Genomic DNA, 17,160 nt, shown 5'->3' on the forward strand with positions numbered 1-17,160 from the left:
GCTGTGTGGATAGTGACCTGTGCTTGCACACAGGCTTCTTGGTCCTGCAGCAGCAGCCTTAACGTTTCATGCCCGTCTCTGGTGTCTGTGCTGATAAACGCAGCTCTCATCTGTCTCTGGAGCTTGTTTAGGCAGTGGTCTGAATTGCCTCTCCTTGCACACCCTGAAACAATGGTCTCTTTCCTCTTAGGCAGTTCCAGACTTTCTCCCAGACTCCCTCCCATCTAGCTTTGGTGCACTAGCCCCCTTCAGGCTGTGTTCAGCCAGCCAACCCTAGTCCTCTCCCTGGGACCTGACCTCCGACTCCGGAGCTTCAGCTCCCAGTCCCTGCCCACGCCAGCGGGTGAACAGACAAGCCTCTCAGTCCGGTGAGTGCTGGTCGGCACTGATCCTCTGTGCGGGAATCTCTCCGCTTTGCCCTCTGCACCCCTATTTCTGCACTCTCCTCCATGGCTCTGAAGCTTACCCTCCAACCTCCCCGCCCCCCCCCCCCCGCAGTCTCTGCCAGTGAAGGGCCTTCCTAGTGTATAGAAACTTTTCCTCCTTCACAGCTCCCTCCCAGAGGTGCAGGTCCTGTCCCTATTCTTTTGTCTCTGTTTTTTCTTTTTCCTTTTGCCCTACCCAGGTACATGGGTGTTTTCTTGCCTTTTGGGAAGTCTGAGGTCTTCTTCCAGCATTCAGTAGGTGTTCTGTAGGAGTTGTTTCACAAGTAGATGTATTTCTGATGTATTTGTGGGGAGGAAGGTGATCTCCGCGTCTTACCCCTCCACCATCTTAAAGGTCTATCTCTGTCTTTTAATTGGATCATCTAGACCATTTATATATATATATATATATATATATATATAATTTTTTTTTTTTTTTTTTTTTGCGGTACGTGGGCCTCTCACTGTTGTGGCCTCTCCCGTTGCAGAGCACAGGCTCTGGACTCGCAGGCTTAGTGGCCATGGCTCACGGGCCTAGCCGCTCCGTGACATGTGGGATCTTCCCGGACCAGGGCATGAACCCGTGTCCCCTGCATCGGCAGGTGGACTCTCAACCACTGCGCCACCAGGGAAGCCCTAGACCATTTATATTTTAACGTGATTACTGATATGGCTAAGTTTAAATTTAGCATCTTGTTATTTGTCTTCTATTTGTCCTATCTGGTCTTTGTTGCCATTTTTCTTTTTTCTGCCCTTCTTTTAGATTAATTAATATTTTATAATTATGTTTATCTCATTCTTTGGCTTATTAGGTATAACTTTTTGTTTTGTTATTTTAGTTGTTACTTAAGGCCTATAGTACATACGTATCTAACTTATCATGGTCTGACTTTAAGACATATAAGGAAATATAATACCACCATTCTTTTTTTTTTACTTTATTCTGTATTAGAATCCACTATATGGATGTACCAAATTGTATTTAACCCATACATTATTGATGAAATTTAGGTTCATTCCATATTTCACTCTTACAAAAAATTGCTGTGTGAACATATTTGTATGTTGTATATTCACTTTTCGGATGTATCCATGGAATAAATTCATAGAGATGAATTGCCTAGTTGGGCATTTTTGTGACATTCAAGTCCTCCTTGACAGTTTAGCAATTTAGATGACTTTATGAAAATTAATATTTTAAAGATATTAATGCTCTTAAAACAAATTCCAAAGTCATTGGGATATAATTAACCAGAGATAGCTATTATCTTTGATAAGAGTATCTCATTTTTTAATTGTTTCCTTGTTTTTCAGCTTTGCAGGCAATTGCTCCTTCAGAGAATTTATTAAGAGCTGAAGAACAAGAAGAGAATGATGTAGTTACAAATAGAAGTTTAGTTTCCATGTTCCTCAATTTAGCTGCCCAGCTTGCTCTACAGGTAATTCTTATGTACCCGTCTATGAGATTTTTACCTCTTTTCCATTTTCAGAGACAATTAGAATGGAATCATCATCAGTTAGGCACAGGAGAGGCCTTTCTTTACCCTCTATTTTGCCTCATTGTTTTCACACCAAGCTTTGTTGCAGAATTGCTTTATTTCTCTTCATTGCTTTATGATATAGAGAAAAGTAAATAAAACAAAGTGAGGTAATAGTTTTGAGCTTAAAACAACAGAAAAACTAAGCATAGCAAAACATTAACTTTTATTAGAAACTTGAGATTTGAAGTACTATACCATGCAAAAAAATAATCATCTATTTGGAAACTTATCTTTATCATCAGTTTGCCAAAAAAAAAAAAAACGCAGTTTAAATCTTAATGGACCTTTTTAGTTTGTAACCAGAAAGCGACTTTAGTTTAGAAGTAATAAATACTTGCACCTCCTTTGTTTACTTGCAAAATTCTGGTCTTAGTAATATACAGGATTAGGAGAAGCATTGTAGCAACTGTGGAGCTCTTGGACTAGGTGATAGACCAGGTTTGAATTCTGGCTCTGCCACTTAAGTGCTTCCCTTCTTTGAATCTTAATTTCATCGTTTGTAAAATAAAGATAATACCTAACTCCAGTGTTATTTTGAAAATTAAGTAAGAGGATGGCTGAAAATGTGATTTGTAATTAAAGAAGCTTGATCTACGCATATAGTGTTTCTGTTCTTATTAACGATATACAATCTGGCCACAGCTGTCTCTTCTACTTTATCTCATATTACTCCCCTGTATCATCATTATAGTGATATAAGCCACCATTACGTTAGGCACAGGATCTAGAATGGTGGAGGCACAGGCCCTCTATAACTCCAAACAAATACTGTGTTTGTCAAACAGGCCAGTCACATTCCTTTTTCTGTGTCTGGTTTATACCATCCCATCTTTTAAGAAATGTTCTTATTTAAATGCCACCTTTTCAAAGTCCAACTTAAGATTTCCTTCCGCTGTAGAGACTTCCCAAATCAATTCCAGTCCTCAGTTGCTCTCTTTCTACTCTAAGTTTCAGTAATTTTTAACGTGTATGCTAGTTATTTGGTCTGTATCATATATACTGCCTTATATTGCTAATGCATGGATTGTCTTACTTGACTTACAAAGTCCTTGAGGGCCATATTTCTAGTACCTTGCCCAATATCTTGCCCAAAGTAGTAGCTGAATACAGTTTTGAATGATATGTTTTGATGTTAATGAATAGGATAATAGAACTCCTGGAAGAGGAAAAATATTTGGCAAATGTAGATACATGATGTGCTTGTGCAGGAAATGAGAGAAAAATCTCTAATGGGGAACCCAAAGGCAAATATCTTTTTAAAGGAAGGTTTATAAAGTTACATTTGATGGAAAGCAGAAGAAAGCCAATGGAAGAATTATGGAACTATATTTCTGAAAAGGAAAATAATTTTAATAGAGGAGAAAGAATCAGGGAAAAAAAAAGCCTCAAGTAGTTTGAATTAGAAGATGGAAGGAAGGATGGATGAGCCAAACCCAGGAAACTGAATATATCTCTACAAAAGAACAAGGGTGGAATCCAGTTTTTACTTACTACAGTTGCTTTGCAAAAGGCATTTCAAGTGCTAGTGAAACTATCATTCATTCAGCAAATATTTATTGAGCACCTACTAAGTGCCAGGCACTGTTATAGTCTCTTGGGATAAATTAGTAAACAAAACAGTGATACGCCTTCTTGGAGCTAACATTCAAGCAGGAGGAGAGAAGATAATAATAAGCATAATAAATAAGAAATTATATATAATATGTTAGAAGTTGATAATAATATAGAAAAAATAGAGCAGGATAACAATCCTCTGGGATTGGTGTGAGTTATTTTTTTTAAATAGGGTGGTGAAGATAGGTCTCATTGAGGAGATGACATTTGTACAAAGACTTGAAATTGTTGAGGGAGTTAGCCCTGTAGATATATGGGGGGAGTTAAGAGGAAGAGTAATACAGGCAGAGGTAACAGCCAATACAAAGGCCCTAAGGTATGTATCAAGGAAGCAAGTATGGCTAGAATGAATAAAGGGTGGGATTAGTGAGAGATGAAGTCAGAGAGGTGATAGTCTGGATTATGTAGATCCTTATAGGCCAGTGAAAGGACTTTGACTTTTACTCTGAATGACATGGGGAACCATTGGAAGGTTTTTAACAGAGCAGTGACATGATTTGACTTTCATTTTGACAGAAATACTCTTGGCTGTTTTATTGAAAATAGACCATAAAAGAACCAAGCAAGGAGACCTGTTAGGAAGTTTTCAAAGTAATCCAGGGAAGATTAAGGTGACTCAGATAAGGGAGATAACAGTGGAGGTAAATGATAACAGAATTTGCTGACAGATTGGATGAAGGGTATAAGAGAAAGAGACTGGCTCATCAAGTGGAGTTGCCATCAGTTGAACTAGGAAAGGCTGCAAGTAGAGTACGGTTGGGGTGAAAATCAGGAGTTCAGTTTGGACATGATGCATTTGAGATGTCTATTAGACTATCCAAGTAGAGATGTGAATAGTCAGTTGTATATATGACTCCGGAGTTGTGAAAGAGGTCTGGGCTGAAGAGAAAAGTTTAATAAGAGTCATTAATATATAGATGGTATATAAAGCTATGAGACTGGCATGTCATCACCAAGGGAGTGAGTATATATGCAGTAGAGATGAGGACCAGAGACTGAGCCTGAAACCCTCAAACATTAATGGTTTGGAGAAAAGAAGAGGAACCAGTAAAGGATAATGAAAGGGAGTAATCCATGAGGTAGGGGAAAACAAGGATGATGTGGTGTCTTGGAAGCCAAATGTGTTTCATGGAGGAAAGAGTGATCAACTATGTTGAATGTTGCTCATAGGTCAAATACAGTGAGGACTGAGGACTGACCATTGGAATTTATAATATGGAGGTCATCGGTGAGTTTGACAAGAGCAGTTTTGGTAGAGGTAGGACAAACACCTGATTATAGTAGGCTCAAGAGAGAATTGAAGGAAAGGAATTGGATACAGTAAGTATAGACAATTCTTTAGAAGAGTTTACTACAAAGGGAAGAAAAGAAGTTGGGCAAGAAAACAAAATTTTTTTTAAAGTTGGGCAGTAGTTGGTGAGAGAAGTAGGATCAAGAGGTTTGTTTGTTTGCTTGAAACGGGATGAGTGAGAATGTTTATTTGCTAATAGGAATGACCCAGTTAAGAGAACAAAAATTGACAATGTGAGAGAGAAAAATGAAAATTGTTAGAGTAATGTCATTAAATAGGCAAGAGGTGATGGATGCGAGTGTATAAGTTTAGGGTTTGGCTCTAGGAAGAAACATGGATAGTTCATTTATGATAGCAGTTGAGAAGGCAGAGTATGTGGTGTGGTTCCTGGTGTGTGAATAGATGTGGTAGTGGGAATCTGTGGAAGTTCTCTTTCTGACTGCTTCAGTTTTCTCAGTGAAGTAGGAAACAAGGTCATCACCTGAGAGTGAGAATAGGAGAGGAGGTGTTAGGTGTTGAGAAAAGAGGATAAGATATCAACTAATCATCCAGAAAATCAAGAAAGTGAATGGCAAGGGTAGTGTGGTATGCTTGCCTTGTAGCAGTAAGGTCCATTTGATGAAGTTTTAAAAATAAAACAAATAGTTGTACAGGTTTTTACCCAGCTACTTTCAGCTGCATGGATGCAGGCACAAAAGTCACTAGAAAGTTGAATTTAACCAGGCTTATGGTTTTGCCAGGTGAATACAATGAAGCAAAAGAGGGGCAGGAAAATCAAGGAACAAAGGAGTGATTATAATTAATCCCCATGGAATTTAAACTGGATACCGAGGAGGACTTCAAGGGGATGAGGGATGGTGAAATATTAGTAGTATCAATGTATTGGAGATCTTAATGCAGTTGAAGGATTGCTGGAGTGGTAGAGGGAGTGAATTAGAAAGGTAGGAGATGGTAGAATACATGAAATAGAGCAGGGTACAAGACAAGAGTGAGGGAGTGAGGCACCTAGAATTGGTCCATGCACAACCCTGAGAATGAGTGCGTCCATAAACTGTGTACCCTAGGAGCCTCACTTGCATGACCTGGCTTTTAGTGATGACAGTGTCCAGTGAATGACTGTGCTAGTGAATGGCTAAGATAATTGGCAGAGTGGAATTCAAGGAAATAAGAGACTAGGATATTAAAAGGTTCATCTATCTGTATAATGAAAATGCCAAAAATTGACAGGAGTATATTTTGGAAAAAATAAGTGTGAGGAGTAGATAAATCATTAAGAAATGAGAAGAAATGGTCTGAGAGCAGTTCACCATAACAGTGAGGGATAATGGGTGATATAGTCTGGTGACAGGAAATTCAAAGCTGGGGGTTTTAGGGAGCAAGAGGGAGAATAATTTTAAAACAGCAATGAAGAGCAAAAATGATGCCTACTCCATCTCCAGGTCTAGGGAGATGAAAGAAAAACAGCCACTACTTGAGAGGGCTTTATTGAAAGCAGTGTCCTTGGAGAAGCATAGATTTCCATTAGAGAAAGAATGTAGAGGGAACTTTCTGGGAAGAAGTTGCTCATAGAGGAGACTTTGCTGATAATGGACTGAATTTCAGAAAGCATAGTGGAAGGGTTGGAGGAGTTGGGGAGAAATGAGAAAAGAGGACAAAAGGGATTTACAGAGGGTGCTGGAAATGAGGGTGACCTCAGAGTCCAGGGTTCTTTTGGCTACTGCTGACAAACAGGAATAAAGAGCACAGTAAGATTAGTCCTAGTGGATTCAAGGCAGTGTTGGCAAGGCTGTGAGTGTTTATGGATAGGGAGGAGTGGCTTTCTGGGGCCAATATGAACCTGTTCTGTTTTTGTCAATGAGTTACATCTTCATTCTACCATCTTGCAGTAGCGCTTTTGAGAATACAAAACAAACAAGTTCAGATTTTGTGTTCCCCTTAATGGACAGGAATATAGATAACATTTTATAAGTATCACTTTGAGATGTAATTTAACATATTATATTTGTCCTTTATAGAATGAACAACAAATCGTGGCAGAAAAAGCTTTGGAATATTTAGCTCAATATTCAGAAGACGGACAAGAAGTCATTATAGCTTTAAAGTAAGTAATCCACATCCTGTGGATGTGAAAGGATCTCCTCTGTACATGTTACTCTTGGTCTATAAACTTTGCCAAAATAGTGCTGATGGGATCAAGCTGAGTCAATGCCTACAATACCAAGTGGTTTTCCCCCAGCTTTATTGAGATGTAACTGACAAATGGTGGCATTGTATAAGTTAAGATATGTAACCTGGTGATTTAATACACATTCGTATTATGAAATAGCACAGTAAGATTAGTTAATACGTCCATCACCTCACAAAATTACACACTGTGTGTGCTGAGAACATTTAAGATTGACTCTCTTAGCAACTTTCAAATGTATAATACAGTATGGTTAACTACAGTCACCATGCTGTACGTTAGATCTTTGGAATGTATTCATCTTATAACTGGAAGTTTATACCCTTTGACCAACATCTCCCCATTTTCTCCACCCACAGGCCCTGGCAAACATCATTCTACTCTATTTCTATGTGTTTGGATTTTCTTTCTTTCTTTCTTTCTTTTTTTTTCTTTTGTTTTTTTTTTCTAGAGATCCCACATATAAGTGGACAATACAGTTTTTGTCTTTCTCTGTCTGACTTATTTCACTTAGTACAATGCCTTCAAGGTCCATCTGTGTTGTCACAAAAGGCAGGATTTTCTTCTTTTATTTGGTTGAATAATATTCCTGTTTGTGTGTGTGTACATATACCACATTTTCTTTATTCCTCCACTGATGGACACTTAGGTTGTTTCCATGTCTTGGCTATTGTGGATAATGCTACCGTGAACATGGGGGTGCAGCTATCTCTTCAAGATAGTGATTTCCTTTCCTTTGGATATATACCCAGAAGTGGGATTGCTGGATTGTATAGTAGTTTTATTTTTACTTTTTAAGGAACCTCCATGCTGTTTTCCACAGTGGCTGTACCAGTTTGCATTCCCATCAACAATGCACTAGGGCTCCCTTTTCTCTACAGCACTTGTTATGTCTCATCTTTTTGATAATAGCCATCCTAACAGGTGTGAGGTGATATTTCATTGTGGTTTTGATTTGCATTTCTCTGATGATTAGTAATGTTCAGCATCTTTTCATGTACCTGTTGGCCATTTGGATGTCTTCTTTGGTAAAATACCTATTCAGGGGCTCTGCCCATTTTTTAATAAGATTATTTGTTTTTTGCTGTGGAGTTGTAGGAGTTCCTTATATATTTTGTATATTAACCCCTTATCAGATATATTGTTTGCAAACATTTTCTCCCATTCCATAGGTTGCCTTTTCCTTTTTTTGATAGTTTCCTTTGCTGTGCAGAAGCTTTTTACTTTGATGTAGCCCCACTTATTCATTTTTGCTTTTGTTGCATGTGCTTTGGGTGTCATATCCAAAAAATCATTGTCAAGGAGCTTTTTCCCTGTGTTTTCTTCTAGGACGTTTATGGTTTCAAGTCTTATATTTAAGTCTTTAATCCATTTTGAGTTAGTTTTTCTGAGTAGTGAAAGATAGGGGTCCAATTGCATTCTTTTGTATGTGGATATCCAGTTTTCCCAGTACCACTTATTGAGAAGGTTATCTTTCCTCCATTAAATATTCTTGTCTCCCTTGTCGTATATTAGTTGACAGTATATATATGGGTTTATTTCTGGGCTCTCTGTTCTATCGGTCTGTGTGACTATTTTTATGCCAATACCATGCTGTTTTGATTACTATAGCTTTGTAGTATAGTTTGAAAACAAGAAATGTGATGGCTCTAGCTTTGTTCTTTTTCAAGCTTGCTTTTGTTGTTCAGGGTCTTTTGTGGTTTCATTTGAATTTTAGGATTTTTTTTTCTATTTTTGTGAAAAATGCTATTGGAAATTTGGTAGGGATGCTTAAGGTAAAAAAAAGATATCAGTTGAAACTGATCTTCCCCTTTCTCTGTTTGTATGAAGGAAAATGGTTTATCAAAAGGGAACTTTTACATACAATAATTAGACAGAGGAAGGTGAGGTTAGGACATGGTAACTCCTAATGATGTAGCTGAGAGTATGCCAGTGGGAAAAATAAACCAGAAGGGTTCTATAGTGATTCTCCCATTGGTCAACTATACCTGAGGCCATACTTCTGAAGGGAAATGGAGTCACAGATACAAAAGTATCAGAAGGAGTCTTGAGATACATACGTTTAGTCAGATAAATATCTAAAATTATTCTGGATGATTGATGGTGTTTTTTCTTTTTAAAGATTTTTAGGATTTGAAACTTTACAAACTACCTTATTTTGTCAGTTTGTCATCATGCCGCCAGATCCCTTCAAAAAATATTCATCCTAGTTTATGTGGAACCCAAAGGCCAGTTCCAGGTTCCTTTATAGAAAGAAAAATATAAAAGACTTGTACACTATATCTGATGTTCTGGCAGGTGATTTGGGGCAATTATATAAACTGTGGAACTATTTAAGAATTTGTCAAGCAACACTTTCGTTTTAAAATTATTTTATTAAATTACTCTTCCAAAATTACAAAGTTGGTATGTTTTCATTGCAACCATTAAGACCTACAAAGACCTATAAATAAAATAATCTCCTTTTTTACCTCTCTTTTCTCACTTCTGCCTCCTGGGCTAATCAAGATTAATAACTTGGTATATATTCTTTCACATATTTCTTCCTAAGCATCACTTTTTATATTACTTTATCATACAGGTGTTTGCTTCGTCTTGTTGTTCCAAAAGTTTCTCACATGCCAGAATCTGAAAACAAGTAAGTTATAATTCAACAGAAATGATGTATTCACCGTTAGAAAAAAATATAACAATTTTCATTAGAAACCTTGTATTGAGAGATATATAGTATACTGGGTAAGGTCAATATAGGCTCTGGGGCCAGTCTTCCTGGGTTCATATTTTGGCTCTGCCACTTATTAGAATATGTAACCTGGGCTTCTGTTTCCCGATCTGTAAAATGGGTATAATAATAGTACCTACCTTATGAGGTTGCTGTGATGACCTGATGAATAAATACGTGTAAAACACTTAGAATGGTGCCAGGCATTTACCATGCCCTCAGTAATGTTCGCTATGATTTCATTATGATATTGTGTCTGTTTCCCCCTTTCTTAACAGGAGACTTAAATATAGACATAGCTCTTAGCTCTTACTTTCCCACAGAAACATAAATAACCTGGTTGGCTTGTTGATTCTGATTCTGCATCAGCTCAGCTGGGAGTATTCAAATATCTTTCTGCTCACAGTTTCTATGGCATAAGATATAAAGAACTTAACAGTACATGGAAGAATTGGGTCACCCATATTTCATTCACAAAATTCACTTCCTCCTAATGATTTAAAAGAAAACTCTATTCAGGGTCTTGACTAGGGATAACTTTCAGAGAAATACCACCTATCTCTATTTTCTCTACTTGGACAAAAACTCTGTAATAGTGTATCACTACTTCATTTTTGCTTTGTATATTTGTACCTGGAGGCAATATATTTTTTTAGCTAAATTCTTTGGGAACTATCTATGACTGAGATAATTTTAGATTGATGACATAACTTTTTTCATAATGCAAATTTTACCCAGACATATATGGTAAGTTTTGCCCCTTGTTTACAGGCTCTATGAATCCATTTGAAGGGCACTCAAGCTAACTAAAAAAAAAAAAATATTGAGATAATTGAAAATTTGAGTAATGACCAAATATTTGATATTAAGAAATTATTAACTTTTAGGCATATAATGGTAGTATAGCTATGTTTTTAAAAGGATCCTTATATCTTATAGGCACATCCTAAAATATTTATGGATGAAATGATGTGATGTCTGGAATTTGCTTCTACAAACAATAAATGCTGGAGAGGGTTTGGAGAAAAGGGAACTCTCTTGCACTGTTGGTGGGAATATAAATTGATACAGCCACTATGGAGAATAGTATGGGTGTTCCTTAAAAAACTAAAAATAGAACTACCATACAACCCAGCAATCCCACTACTGGGCATATACCCTGAGAAAACCATAATTCAAAAAGAGTCATGTACCAAAATGTTCATTGAGGCTCTATTTACAATAGCCAGGAGATGGAAACAACCTAAGTGTCCATCATCGGATGAATGGATAAAAAAGATGTGGCACATATATACAGTGGAATATTACTCAGCCATAAAAAGAAACGAAATTGAGCTATTTGTAATGAGGTGGATAGACCTAGAGTCTGTCATACAGAGTGAAGTAAGTCAGAAAGAGAAAAACAAATACTGTATGCTAACACACATATATGGAATATTTTTTTTAAAAAGTTCTGAAGAACCTAGGAGCAAGACGGGAATAAAGACACAGACCTACTAGAGAATGGACTTGAGGATACGGGGAGGGGGGAAGGGTAAGCTGGGACAAAGAGAGAGAGTGGCATGGACATACATACACTACCAAAAGTAAAATAGATAGCTAGTGGGAAGCAGCTGCATAGCACAGGGAGATCAGCTCGGTGCTTTGTGACCACCTAGAGGGGTGAGATAGGGAGGGTGGGAGGGAGGGAGACGCAAGAGGGAAGAGATATGGGGACATATGTATATGTATAACTCATTCACTTTGTTATAAAGCAGAAACTAACACACCATTGTAAAGCAATTATACTCCAATAAAGATGTTAAAAATAATAATAATATGGGAGAAGAGGGGGTAGGTGGAGGTATCATTAAAATAAGATTGATGATGAGTTAATAATTATTGAAGCTGGGCCATGGATACATGGGGATTCATTCATCTGTTAAATATAAGCATCTTTGAAATTTTCAACAATAAGAATTTTAAAAATGAAATAAACTCAGAGACTAAATTTTGATAGCTAATAGATTGTAAGAGCTCCTCAAAGGCTAGTACTATTTGTATTTATCTTTGTATCTCTGGAACCTAAGACAGTATCTAGCACATAATAGCCACTCAATTTATTTAAATGGCTGAATATCAGTCCTTTACAAGAAGATCTTATATTGAATTTAAAAGGTGCTTCATATTCCATGTAATTGTGATGCACAGTCAGATCCCACTCATTAAAACTAATTTAAAGATGGGGAGAAGGAAAGGGATCTTGTTCAAATTAATGACAGACTTTAATTACAGAATATTTTGTAAATATACCTTTATTGTTCTCAAGTAAATATAGTAATAAAGAACATCTACTAGCAGTGTTTTCAAGTAGAGGTCAGGACCTGATTTAACAAATAGATTAGACTAACTTATAAAAGAAAAAAAAAGCCTAATTCAATGGGAAGAGTCAGAGAATTGAGTTCTAGTTTTAGCTGTTTCACTAACTTCTGGTTTACCTTAGACAATAACAACTTATTTAACTTCTCTAAGCTTTATTTTCTTCACCTATTAAATAAAAGAAGGTGAACTGGAAAAGTTCTGTCCTCTTCTAAAAATCTTATGTTTTTCAATTACAGTATCTACCTAAGTATTAACAATTCGTGTGCTACAATTTTTGATAGCAGTTTGTCTCTTAAATAGACTATACATCCCTTTCCATGTGCTCATTCTTACTTGTACTATTTATTTGCATTAATGGACCCTCCCTAGATTATTTTATATAGTCACTGAATTAAATAGTGAAGTCGGGCTTCCCTGGTGGCGCAGTGGTTGAGAGTCCGCCTGCCGATGCAGGGGAAACGGGTTCGTGCCCCGGTCCGGGAGGATCCCACATGCCGCGGAGTGGCTGGGCCCGGGAGCCATGGCCGCTGAGCCTGCGCGTCCGGAGCCTGTGTTCCGCAACGGGAGAGGCCACAACAGTGAGAGGCCCGCGTACCGCAAAAAAAAAAAGAAGTTAAATAGTGAAGTCAACTTTAGCTCAGCTGAAATTCAGATTAATAAAATTTACTGTTAGAAGTTACTTTATATAAAGCAGATGTTTCATGTTTATCCCTAAGAAAGCTGGTACTTTTCCTGAAGCACAGTCTGTATTGTATAATACTAGACATTCTCCTGATAAGGCCAGTCTTATAGTGTGTTCTACCCTACTTACTATAAACTTCCTTAGTTGAGTTTGCCGATACTTCCATATTCAATCCTTTGTTTAAGCATAATGGGATGTTTTTCTCTGTTAAAATTTATGTTGCCCCTAAAGAAGCTTAACTAAGGGTCAAGAGACCTAGGTAGTAGTAGTCTTGGCATTGTCATTGCATGACCTTAGACAGATCATCCCGCATTTCCAGATCTGTTTCCTCATCTGTAAAATGAAGGGTATGGATAAGTGGTTTTTAAACTATATTCCTTAGAAACCTGGAAATTCTGTGGCACTGCCTCAGGGACTTCCAGGAAGCTGAGACTCTAGGCCTCCACCTACCACTGGTTCAACCAGAGCAGGTACACTTTTGTCTCTTCTTGTATATTAGACTTTTATAAAATTTTATTTGAAACACAGGTTCCAGTTCCCCCTCTTCAAAAAAAACCAAAGCTTGAAAATCACAGAGATCACTACCTGCTCTCAAATTCTGTGACCCTGTAATATAAAACCTTATCAGTCATTGAAATCCTTTGCTTGAGAGTAGGTGTAGAAGGGGAAGAGAGAAAAAAATATGAGGACATTGGAGATGAGGAACAGTGTCCTATAATGAGGAAAAACAGTGTTGAAATGATAGGTTGGAGCCCTGAACAACAAACTTCACAATTTAACATTTTCCTTGAGCTGCTCTCAGGCAAATATAGAGTCTCTTTTTGATACTTTTCTGTAGTAAAGCTTTGGAACAGTATGAAAATGCTCTTTTCTTTTTTTTTTTAGAAAGAAACAAATGGATAGACTTTTGATTTGCTTGAATACAGGTAAATATCTCCTTGGTTATTTTCACTCCTTCATTTTGCCTCTATCCTCTATTAAATTCTCCAAGTACATTGAGCACACTGACTCGGGCTTCGTGTTTGAGTTAAGCTTCATGCTTTTACTAACATACGTCACAGCAGTATACCTGTTTATTTATTCACAAGCAGAGAAAAGTTTGTCATCATTAGCATTCATCTCCAAATGTGATTTCACCTCTGTTTTTATTCCAGTTTTTTTAAAGACATTTCCCTTCCTTCCTTCCTTCCTTCTGTCCTTCCTCCCTCCCTCTCTCTCTGTCTCTCTCCCTCCCTCCCTCCCTCCCTCCCTCCCCCCGCCCTCCTCCCTCCCTCCCTCCCTTCCATGTCTATTGCCACTTGGTCCTAACCTAGAAATTGAACAGGTGAAAAAGGGTCAAGACAAATAAAAATATTCTGAGCCCTGCTAATTTTCATGTTCTCTGAATCAAATTCAGATTGTTTACTCTGTTGTTTTGAAGCTGTCCATCTGTCTATCCAAGTCTGTGTCATCTCCTCTATCTACTAATTGCTCCCTGTCCACTTCATTCAGCTAATGTGCTAGCTACATTGCATTCCTTTTTCCAACTCTATGCTTTCTTTCTTGGTGTCCCTTTTGCCTAATAGGTCTTCCAGTTTCTACTGCCCATGTACCTATTTCCTTATGTCTAAAACACACCAAAAACTCCATATCTTAGAAATTCAGTTCCATTTATTGCAGTAGTTCAATTTTATACCTCAAATACCTGTCAACAGGTAAATGTAGCAAAGTGGTTTAGAAACTACGGCTTTTCAAAAGATAAAAAGTTTTCTGTTGGCATTCTTATCTCTCAGAAGGGCACATGAGTATGTAATAAATGCTTTCTGATGATGACGGCACATTCTGGTTCCACACTGTGCTTGCTGTAGGAGCTCAGTAAATATTATGCCAACCTATCAATACTCTTCCAATCCTCAATCTCCTTTTCAGTGTTTTAAATGATTACTCCTCTTCTTTGTTTCCTTACACATAAATCATATCTTTCTACCTCAGGTGGTGAATGATTGCTCTAATTAAAATTGTAAACCTCTCCAAAGATGTGTTTGTTCCCCAGAGTTTGAGTTAACAGTTCCTTGGAGCTTGGTAATGCTTTTTGTCATTTAAATTACTTTTGGTATGCACCCATGCACACGCATAAAAAAAGAACTTTCTAAATTCAAGCTCATGTTTGACTGTTTTTAAAGCAGGATTAACAACTTTGCTAGAGTATAAAGTAAAAGACCTCAATATCAGATTTTCCTGTTTGACTGCAGCACTCCCGAAATTTGCTCAGTATTTTGATGGAGAAGTCTCGACTTCAGGCTCAAGGACTAATGAAGCTCATTGGTTTCGAAAAATGGGTAAAAGGAAATTCTGTGGCTATGGGAAACATTGTGGGGTGGTAGAATCAGATGTGGATTCAAATTCTGGATCTTCCATTTGTAGCTATGGGTACAAGGATAACTTGCTTAATCTCAGTCGGTGAACTCCTCACTGTGATCCTCATTTTTTTAGATGGATTTGTGCCAAGTAAGAATTTATCATATGTCCCCAATTTTAAAAAATCCAACACTATCTCCATTGGCCATTGTCCTAGAATTAAAGATTGGAAGTGATGGAAGTCTCTAAATTTACCTGGAAAAAATTTCTCTAAAAACCTAAAGTTAGCTTTTTTTAACCCCTGAGAAACCCCTCATTAGTGTGTTAATATTAAAGATGTAGGTAGTGGAGATTATAATGGTACAGGTTAAACAGTAAATTTTCATAATTATGTTATTTCATGTTAACTTTCAGCTTGGAACTTGGCTTTGCAATGTAACAAAGACCCAGTGACAATGAGAGAATTTTTCATAATTTCTTATAAGGTAAGTCTCTTCCAACAAGTATCTCACATATGGATCACAACAAGGATATGATCACTATGAGTATAGTCAATGACTAAATATAGAGTGAGATTGGCTTTTAATCTAGGAACTTTTAATATATGTTTAAGCAGGAATGACCTAAGGGGAATTTGATCCCTATAGGGTATAATATGAGAACATGAGGCAGGTCTCCCCATACCGAAATATCACAAACAACCATCATCCGGAGCCTAAAGTTCTACCATAAGAGACTTATTCCTTTATCTTTGAAGGAATTTCAGTCTCTCAGAACCTATATCAAAATATAGCTATCTTTAGGAGGGAATACTCTAAGAAGTTGTCAATCACCAAAACATTAGGAAGGGTTATGGGTATAAGTCTATAGGAATATTGAATAGGAATCTGGGGACAACAGGAGGTTAAAAGGATGCTAAGAAGCTTGGACCTGCTTTATAATTTTTCCGAGAGCAGGTTTTGTGTGTAAGGATTTGTGAGCTTGTTTTGCAGTTATAAGCCTTTTAAAATAGGTGTTATCCTCCAAGGTAGAGGTTAAATGCCAGAAAGAGGATCAAATATTGATTAGAGGATGAAAGGAGAGGTGGCAAAGAATATCCCTCATACACATTCTGGAGTATGCAGTCTGATATGTTGAGATAGATTAAATATTTTAGAACTGGAACGAACTATAGAGATAAACTAGCACAACTCCCTCATTTTATATATGAGTCACCTGAGATGTACAGAGATTGGGTGTCTTGAAATGCTATTAGTTAAATGATGGCGATGATTATGATGACTAAATATTTGGGGAGATTAAGAAATAATGTTTGAAAGTTTAGGTATAATTTCCATTTTAATTAGGTGAAATAAATTAGCTTCAGTTTTGACATTCATGATAGCACTAGTCGGATTCCATGTTAGAATCAAGTAGCCTAGAATTTTACTGTACTACAAAGCTGGGAGGTTTGGTTTTTTTGGAGGTTAATTTGTGTTTTTATTTGCTAGTATAACTTAACTACAGTGGCCTGCAAACTCTTTTGATCTAAAAAATACCTTTTACATCACAGTCCAACAAACACACACACATATATAATATGCATGCATATATAAGCAAAACAAAAGTTTTGCCAAAAATGTCTACCCTGAGTGTTAATTCTCTTTTTTTTTGAGACTCTTTTTTTAAAGCAGTTTTAGGTTTACCACAAAATTGACAGGAAGGTACAGAAATTCCCCCATATACCCCGTCCCGACACATGCGTAGCCATTATCAACAGAGTCGTACCTTTTCTTTTTTTTTTTTTGCGGTATGCGGGCCTCTCACTGCTGTGGCCTCTCCTGTTGCGGAGCACAGGCTCCGGATGTGCAGGCTCAGCGGCCATGGCTCACGGGCCCAGCCGCTCCACGGCATGTGGGATCCTCCCGGACCGGGGCACGAACCCGTGTCCCCTGCATCGGCAGGCGGACTCTCAACCACTGCGCCACCAGGGAAGCCCCCTTTTCTTTTTTAAACCAATGAC

At 37.5% G+C, this 17,160-nt stretch overlaps 1 protein-coding gene across 2 annotated transcripts in view; it reads left to right on the plus strand.

The window, feature by feature from the left end:
- Positions 1-17,160, plus strand: part of TEX11 (testis expressed 11) — a 358,129-nt gene that overhangs the window by 264,914 nt on the left and 76,055 nt on the right. For both annotated transcript variants that reach the window (XM_022561047.2, XM_089904417.1), the window contains exons 17-22: positions 1,740-1,864; positions 6,887-6,972; positions 9,638-9,694; positions 13,707-13,747; positions 15,053-15,139; positions 15,573-15,643. In XM_022561047.2, the coding sequence (XP_022416755.1) occupies positions 1,740-1,864; positions 6,887-6,972; positions 9,638-9,694; positions 13,707-13,747; positions 15,053-15,139; positions 15,573-15,643 (467 nt within the window). The remainder of the gene's footprint in view (positions 1-1,739; positions 1,865-6,886; positions 6,973-9,637; positions 9,695-13,706; positions 13,748-15,052; positions 15,140-15,572; positions 15,644-17,160) is intronic.

This window comes from Delphinapterus leucas, chromosome X (assembly GCF_059928025.1).
Source record: "Delphinapterus leucas isolate spDelLeu-1000000601 "Yukka" chromosome X, BTC_Dleu_Yukka2, whole genome shotgun sequence".
Taxonomy (NCBI): Eukaryota; Metazoa; Chordata; class Mammalia; order Artiodactyla; family Monodontidae; genus Delphinapterus; species Delphinapterus leucas.